Below are 8801 nucleotides of genomic sequence, written 5' to 3' on the forward strand. Positions count from 1 at the left end.
TCTATTTTTGTTGCGCTTCACTGTCGCTGTTCAGATATTCTCTTATTCCACACAGCTAGCATCCTGAGATCCTAAACGGTAGCTGTATGGCAAAGGAGTCAATGGGGATGTGCTGGTTTGTGTAAAATGGGAAAAGGTTTAAATGCTTCTGTTTGCAGCCCAGCTCAGATTTTCTTACATTGTGAAGCACAATCCAAGCCGCTGTCGGTAGACTCATTCATTTTAATTGCAAATTGAGATACAGAGATGTGACTTCTGTCATTCCCTGAATGTTCTATGGGGTGCCACTGCTGCCAGAATTCTGTTTGGCCTGACGCTCAGTGTAAAATAGCACAAGTGTAAATGGAAGTAGCATCTCCATAGATGTATTCTGTCAAAATGTTGTGTACAGAATAAGATACTTTCATGGCTGCTATATTAAAAATGGCTGCTATTGTCAAAGTGAAAATTGGCTGTAGGTTAAATGTTCATGCAGAGATTCCTCTGAATGTGGCAGTCCTGGTGGCTACTTTAAATGATGTTAGTATATGTTGATAATCAGCCTTATGTTTTACCTTAAATTTGTTGTGTCCAAACTTTTTGTCACAAATAACTATTAGCTATTTCTTGTTTTTAAGCCAAGTTTAAGAAATATAATCCTTCTTACCGCCAAAGAAAATTTGAAGTAAAAAAGAAAACAAAACCTGGTTCATAAAAGGTTCATCTTTTTTTTTTTTTTTGAAAGACCAGTGAAAACTGCACCTTATAAATATTTATTTCCGTTTATGTGCAGTAACCACCTGAGTTGAAAAAAAACAAATTTATTTCCTTCTTGAATTGGGGTTGATTGCTTCTCAAAATAATTTTGCAAATGGCCCCTTGGTTGCACTTTGAACACCCCTGCCATTAAAAAAAATCTAATATTGTCTCATCTGATTAAAGGTTTATCTTTTACAACAACACAGCTGGTCTCTACGGAGTTTAGAGGAAGGGTTTCTATCCTAATTTAAATACTTGTATCAAACTGAAAGAGCATTTTTCAACTAAATCTTGTCTTTACGTCAGTCAGCTTCTCAGATCAGAATTACCACAACTTAGCATCACTTTTCCCCTTGTACCTAACTGGGTTTCCTAATTAACCCGAAGTTTGGAATATTTATTTGTCTCCTCATCCTGCAGCTCTACAAGGACCAGAGGAGGAGCAGTGAAAATGTATCCCATAAGTCCTCAGACAGTGATGTCAGTGACGTGTCAGCCATCTCTCGAACCAGCAGTGCCTCTCGCATCAGTAGCACCAGCTACATGTCCATCCAGTCAGAGAGACCCCGGGGACGTTTCAGGTACGCATGCACACACCGGCACACCTGGCCATCAATAAAGCACTAACCAGGGTTTGAAATCCACCCAGACTGAGGAACAGTCTCCTGTTTAAGCTTCCTCAGTCAGTTTAAGTCCAGACTGAAAACACATCTATTCTCATCTGTTCAACACTAATTAAAGAGAAAATGTAGAATATGTTTTATTCATATTATTAGTTTTTGGTGTTTTTCATTTTTATCATTTTTTTGTGTGTGTTGTGAAGCACTCTGGTCAGCTGAGGCTGTTGTAAATGTGCTATAAAAATAAAGTTTGACTTGACTTTAATCCTTTAATTTCAATCAGGTGTTTTCACAGTTTATAAAATGATTGATTTCTGTATAAAGTCCTTTGTAATAAAGTGCAATGTAATATTTGATTAAAAACCTAAATTTGCAAAGTTTTATTTATAGCTCACCAAATATTTTCGTACAGCCAATGAAAAGACACATTTTTTTCTTTCTGTCTGGAGTTAATTCAGACTAAACTTTTCTTGTTTTAGGTCTGATTCAGTTACCACAATTATTTCTATTTGCTAAATGTCAGAAAACTTAGAAAAAACATTTTCTAGAGTGTTTTTTTTAAAACTTTCTTTGTATATTTGTTTAAGCTTTTAATTTGAGCAGGAACGTACTTTACCTTAACACTATTTGTTTTAATTGTTTTACTGTAATGAATATTCATTATTCCTTGTGGCTCAATGGCTTATTGATCTGTGTCACTGATGATTTTCTTTTTTTTTAATTAGTGTTTCGTTCTCAGTCGGATTGTATTGGTTGTGTGTTAGAGAGACATTTCAAAATAACATTTTGTTAGATTTTATTTATGTTCTCCCTCCTGCAGAATGTAAATTACCATCACAAGATATTATCAATGAGAGTAATAAATGATATTGTATAATAGTGAATTGAAACTGTCATTTTCAGTTCATTTGTATTGTTTTTATCTTCAAATTTAGCAGAATTTAGCTGGTCAAACCCTGACTGTTTCTGAAATGTCGCCCACCAGTCGAGCTATTCGTGCGTCGGGCCGCCACATGCTGAAGAGCACCAGCGTGAGCGGCGAGATCTACGGCATGGAGCACGCCGACGGCAGCCAGTCGGACACGGCCCTCGGGAGTCTGGGCAGCGGGATCAAGAAACGGCGCTCCAGTCTGAGCCAACGGGTCGTCGCCATCCTGCCGTCGAGACGGAGCCGGAGTACTTCACAGCTCAGCCCGACAGGTGAGACGGAAAACAAATCAGGAGATGGAAATGACGGTTATCTCCAGTTTTCATCGACTCGTTTTAATTTGACTTGCCAAGGATGATGAACTTCTGTTTAGTGATCAGGATTGAGTGCAGCTGCAGGACAATGGGATCGTTTGAAGAACTTGGTAAAGATCTAAGGACAATCGTTGATTTGTACGAGCTACGGAGGTTTTCTTTACTACAACTGTAGTCAGTAGAAGTTATTAGGTTACGAATGTCTGTGTGAAGGACAACTTTTAAAGGAACATGAAACATAGAAGGAGGATAGACGCATATTTGATCTAAATCTAAAACAAAATGAAACTTGCACTACCAATTCTTGAATTAGTTGTACAATAAATCACTAAAAACTAAAAATGAATATTACATTAATGCCTATAATGAATAAAAGTAAAATTTGACCTGATTCTGTAGCTAGAGAAGCAATCTAGTTTTACACCAGTGGACATAATTGGTTTCCAAGCAACCAACCAGACTTCACAAAATGACACAGCTCCAGGTTAACAAAAGGTTTTAAAAATAACTTTCTAACTTTAAAGTTATTCTCCTGTCTTTAAAGCATTGTTTTCTGTGAATTAAAGGTTGATGAGAGTGGTCACCAAATCATGAGGACGCATTAAAAAAAAATAACTGTGGAAGTGTTGTTTATTGCTCTTGTTGTTGTTCTGTGTTATTTCAGAGGCGGCGGGTAAGGCGGCGGACAGACAGAAAGGTAAAGCAAAAGGAAGGAAGTCCAACCACAAGAAGTTTAGAAGTAGTTGAGTAGAAGTAGAAGCTGAGATGGGATGATGTTTATGGGAACTTGGAGTTTATAAGGTCATCATAAATACGGCATGCTGCCATGGTGCATGCAATGGATATGCAGAAATTGAAATAAAAGCAGTTTTCCTGAGACTTCCTGGTAATGCACTGCAAAAACGCAAAATCTTACCAAGTAGCTTAGATCTAGTTTTTAGTGCAAATATCTTAGTACACTTGAAATAAGACAAAATTAACTTGCAAGTAACGTTTTAGCAAAATATACATGAGCAAAATGTCTTATGACTGAAGTAATCTGCCAATTAGAGCAAGTACTTCTTGATTGATATTAAGGAGTTATTGACCTAAAACAAGCCTCTATATGTAGCTAAAGAGTTACTTTTAAGTTAGTTTTGTCTTTTTTCAAGTTTATTAAGATGTTTGCACTGGAAACCACACCACAATTACTAAGATTTTGTGTTTTTTAAGTGTGGAGGCTATAAGTTATTGACTTATTATTATTAACCTCACAGAAACATGTGTAAACAAAGGTAGTCATGGAAACATTGAGCACTTGCAGAAGCTGATATGTAGTTAGAAAGGACTTCCTGGACTCTGTCTCTGGCACGCTTCCTTACCCCACCCTCCTCTCGCATCTCCGTTCTGTCCTCCACTGTCTTTTAAAAGTATTCACACGCGTTGATCTTTCTCATCTTTTGTCATGACTACATTTCTGTTTGAGATTTCATGTGGCAGACAAAACACAAATAGCACAAAAATGTAAAGTGGAATTTAAAATTTTGCAAGGATTTACTTTTTAAAAGCTTTTGTCCAGGGTGCATCCCACCTCTCTCTCATTAACCCAGTATCAATAAGTAGGTATAGAAAATAGATGGATCATTTGTCTTGGACTGTGTTTTCGCCTACCACATAAAAACCCAACAGCATTCATTACTGTTTGAGGTTTTAATGAAAAGAAATGACAAAGGTCGCAGGGTGCAAATACCTTTGCAAGGTTCTGTACAAGAGTTAAACCTGAGTCAACTCAATCTGATGTTTTTGGATTGAAATACCAACTAAATCGTAGAGATTTGAAAACAGCCTTTTTAAAATGGACTTATTTTTCCCCAACAGTTTTTATTTTTTCCACCCCTTTATTTTTTTTTTTTAATTCCTGCTAAGCATTCATCTGGAATGATTGAGCTCCTGTTTTAGTTTTTTCGTTTTTAATCTCCATTCAGTGACCTCATCAATAAAATTAACAAAAGAAAAGAAGGGAAATGATTCAAAGTCTCTTTCTGTGTTGATGATTTTATTTAATTTTTTTAAAATATTTGTTGAGTTGTTGGTGAGGTCACCAGGGGGAATCTTTTTGCATGGGCCAGTCCTCCTGAAGATAAGCTCAGCCTCAAGTTATCAGGCTTTTTCAAATGCATTTCTGCAATAAAGTCATAAGAAAAAGACTAATGACTAAACCTCTGTTGGGTTTCTGCTGGGTGGAAACACAGGTTTGGTTTGGTGTTTTTTGGTGTTGGCCGGATGCGGCCAGAGGCCTGATAACTGATGCGAGTCTCGGTGTAAAGACGCTCCTGGATTAACAGCATCTCTCTGTGTTTGCCACAGAGGCGCCGACGGGGAAGAAGGTCAGCAAGGCGGGCAGCAGCACCATCCAGAGGAGCGTGGAGACGGGGATGGCGGTGGAGTTTCCCCGAGGAGGATCAGCCATGAACCGCCAGGCCAGCAGGGAGTCCACTGATGGCAGCATGAACAGCTACAGCTCTGAGGGGAAGTACGTACACACGCACGCACGCACACTAAAAGTAGCAACATTTTCTACGTTTCTACGCCAGTTTGTGGACATAGTTTAGTGTCCACAAACTGGCAGGTGTGAAGTGAGGCACTTGTCTTCCTCCTCACAGCATTTTCACAATCTGGAAAAGTTTGACATTTTATTTCAGTTTTTGAAAATTCTGATGTAAATTTCTGAACTTTTTCTGACTTTTATGACAAAACCTGGAAAAAAAATACATTTGAAATGATTTTGTTCTGGACTTTAAACGCCGCCCCTTTTCTAGATTCTGTATCTTTCCTTTTGTTGATCCTTCCTTTCTTCCTTCTGTTCATCTTTTCATCACATTTCCTTCCTTATTTCATTATTTTCTTTGTTCTTTCTTTTCTTCTATTTTCCTCCCTTCTCTTCCATCCTCCCATGTGTTCTTATGTCTTTATGTTTTTTATTTTTTCTTTCTTGCCTTTTCTCTCTTCACTGACCGTCCCTCTATCCTCATTTCCTTTATGCATTCTTCCTTTATTCTTTCCCTGTTTCGATCCCTTCTTTCCTGTTGTCCTACCTCCTTTTTATCCTTGTGTCCTTTCTTCTTTGCTTCTCAGGTTCCATGTTTAAATCCTGACTGTTGTATAAAACTCTCCCATAAACTTGTAGTAAACGTTGAATTTGAATCATTAAAGTGTCGTGTTTGACAGTTGGAGCTGGTGGATAAATCCTGTTTGCATGTTTCAGTTTGATCTTCTCAGGGATGCGATTGGGAGCCGACAGCCAGTTCAGCGACTTCCTGGACGGATTGGGTCCCGGTCAGCTGGTTGGCCGCCAAACGCTGGCAACGCCTGCAATGGGTGAGCCACGGGTCCGACTGCAGCGAGAGGGTCACCAAGGGAGTCTTAGTGACATGACTTCATAAACAGTTTTTGGAAGCGTTTGTCTGTGTCTGGCTCTCTTCAACAGGTGATGTTCAGATCGGGTTGATGGATAAGAAAGGTCAGCTGGAGGTCGAGGTGATCAGGGCGCGAGGCCTGACCTCTAAACCAGGCTCCAAATCCCTCCCAGGTAACAATGACTCTCAAATTCAGTGTAATGCAGCTTTTCTCCCTTCTGACTTCTTTTTATTTTTTCTTGTTTCATTCTGCCCACAGCTCCTTACGTCAAGGTCTACCTGCTGGAAAACGGAACATGTAAAGCCAAAAAGAAAACCAAGATTGCACGCAAGACCCTGGAGCCGCTCTACCAGCAGCACTTGCTCTTTGAAGAAAGTCCTCAGGGCAAAGTGCTTCAGGTAACGATCGACACGTCCAACATGCTGACGTGGACGTTGTCATAGATTTACTTCAAGAATCTCCAAAGCTGCCTTCATTTTTCTTCAATCTAACTGATTCTTTACTGTAAAAATTGATTTTTCTTTTAAATAATTTAATGCCAGCGATGCATTTTGCACTTTTACTGCAGAGTCCAATGCTTTACAAAAGGATTCTCAGCCCTCAAACATTTTTACACTTTGAGTTGCTTTCTCTCATAAAGTTTCAATAAAAACTGTATGTTTATTGTGTGGTGACATATTCTTATAAGTTGGTGATTTATTTGCTTTAGACTAGCTGTGTTTCCATTGACCTTAAAATAGAATAAAGAAAGAATAAATTTGCTTAATGGAAACTCGACCATTTAAAAAAAAAACAACACGTTTTTCTGTAAAAATGTTTTTTTTAGTGTGTTTTTTCTGGCAGTATTGATATTAATGTATTTTGCAAAACTGCAACGGAAATACTTTTTCACATCATGCAAGTCATGTGATCAACAATTATTACTGGTAGAAAAGATGAGGAAGACAACAGGAAGTGGTAGGAAGATGATAGCCCAGCATGTTTTTTAATGACTGAATCACATAAACTTATTCACGTGTGATTTTAATTGAGTTTCTTATTAAATGGAAACACTGCAAATGGAAAATTATGTTTATTTGGCATCAGTGGAATATTGACAAAGTTTTGCTGACATTTGTAATGTAAACACAGTTCTTAGCAACATTCTGGACTCTGGTTTTACCCGACAAGGGGCTGATTCTTTCAATCTGTGTGTTTTAATGTGTGTGTGTGCTCAGCTTTTTCTGACGCTGCTGCTCTCTGTTTAGGTGATAGTGTGGGGTGACTACGGACGATTGGACCACAAATGTTTCATGGGTGTAGCACAGATCCTGCTGGAGGAGCTGGACCTCTCAAGCACGGTGATTGGCTGGTACAAACTGTTTCCACCGTCCTCACTGGTGGACCCTACATTAGCTCCGCTCACGCGGCTGGCGTCTCAGACGTCGCTGGACTCAGGACCACCGCCCGGCGTTCGGTCCTAGTGACCGAGTGGCGAACGCTCACCCCAAAACAGCCCTGACACGATCAGAGAATGGACCACAGCTGCTGGACCACGCCTGAGCAGAGGGCGCAGACGCAGCCCGAGTACGCCACCGAGGAGGAGACGCCCTCGGGGGAATCAACGAGAAACCAGACGGAGAGCCAGGGAACAAGAGAGAGAAACGAGAGAGGGAGAGACAGAACTAGCCAATCAAATGCTTAGCTGGAGTCTGACAATCACGTCTCACACCTTCCCTCTTCCTCCTCCTTCTTCCATCTTTTGTTTTCAGCGTCTTTGCCTTCTTTGTTTTCTTCTCTGAGCTGCAGCTGTGGAGCTTTCTGTCCGATCTCATCTTTTCTTTTGTTTCTCCCTGATTTCACGTGCGGTCTCTGCAGGAGCGCCCTGCCGAGGTGGTGCTCCGCAGCCAATCAGAGCACAGCTTTATCTTCCGTCTTAAGAGAAGCAAACTGTTGGAGTTTCATGCAACTGTCTGCAGAGGTTGCTTGTTGACTCTGCAGATGTTAACGTTAGGGGCCAGCAGTTTGACACCGAGCGGTAATCGTTTGGGAGAGGCAGCACATTCGCATCCATGTTGTTAAAAATGAAAAGAAGCACAAGAAGAAAAGCTTGACTCATTCGTTCAGGCAGAATCATAGAAAGTTTTCTGTCTTTAAGGGAAAACATTGGCCAGATAATTGATCACCTTTTCATTTCCAGCCGTCTTCCCTGTTTGGGTTTCACCTGCAGTTCAGATTGGTACCTCTAGGTGCAGACTCCCTCTGTATATTTGTACGTTTGGTTTTGCGAGCGGTGCCGAACAAAACGGTCACTCAAGCTCGAACTCGCCTTCTTCACTAATCCATCCCAACTCTCCCCCCTTCCTAACTCCCCTGCCCACCAACTCCGCCCCCTGCTGGAGGGAGCAGCATGACTCGGGGGACGCCACCCCGCCCCAAACCCCCCCGCCCCGCCCGGCCTGGCCCCAAGCTGCATGCGCGTTTCTTTCATTTCCGTTCGTTCTGTTGTTTTGTTTTTGTTTGGGTTTTTTTACGTTTTTGTTCTCTACCTTTTTTTTTGTGAAGTTGAAAGACGAGACTAAAACTAAACCGAAGCAATTCTCAAAAAAAAAAAAAAAAAACTAAAGCCGAAAAGAAAAAAATAAATAAAATGGATAAAAAAAGACTAGACTATGTGTGTTAGTTCCACATACTTTTAGGCCAGCTTGTATGTTGCATGTTCTTGTACAGTTTGCTCGTACTGAATATGAATACAGAGAAAAGCCAAGCCATCCCCGTCCCCGACAGGAGCGGACCAATAAGAAGCGCGGCGAGGACTCGGGGGGG

The 8801-nt window shown here is 40.4% G+C and overlaps 1 protein-coding gene across 18 annotated transcripts in view; it reads left to right on the plus strand.

Annotated features, from left to right (window-relative positions):
- LOC106949934 (regulating synaptic membrane exocytosis protein 1-like) overlaps positions 1-8630 on the plus strand; it is a 75075-nt gene extending 66445 nt beyond the window's left edge. For 16 of the 18 annotated variants that reach the window (XM_015036497.1, XM_015036536.1, XM_015036578.1 and 13 more), the window contains 8 exons: positions 1159-1319; positions 2344-2558; positions 3265-3297; positions 4947-5112; positions 5845-5957; positions 6067-6168; positions 6255-6394; positions 7244-8630. In XM_015036497.1, coding sequence (XP_014891983.1) covers positions 1159-1319; positions 2344-2558; positions 3265-3297; positions 4947-5112; positions 5845-5957; positions 6067-6168; positions 6255-6394; positions 7244-7459 — 1146 coding nt within the window. In that variant the 3' untranslated portion in view covers positions 7460-8630. The remainder of the gene's footprint in view (positions 1-1158; positions 1320-2343; positions 2559-3264; positions 3298-4946; positions 5113-5844; positions 5958-6066; positions 6169-6254; positions 6395-7243) is intronic. The other 2 variants (XM_015036528.1, XM_015036631.1) reach the window with 1 other exon arrangement.
- The last annotated feature ends 171 nt before the right edge of the window (positions 8631-8801 follow it).

The sequence above is a fragment of the Poecilia latipinna genome, unplaced genomic scaffold, assembly GCF_001443285.1.
Source record: "Poecilia latipinna isolate Pla-1442-1.1 unplaced genomic scaffold, P_latipinna-1.0 Scaffold23, whole genome shotgun sequence".
Classification (NCBI taxonomy): Eukaryota; Metazoa; Chordata; class Actinopteri; order Cyprinodontiformes; family Poeciliidae; genus Poecilia; species Poecilia latipinna.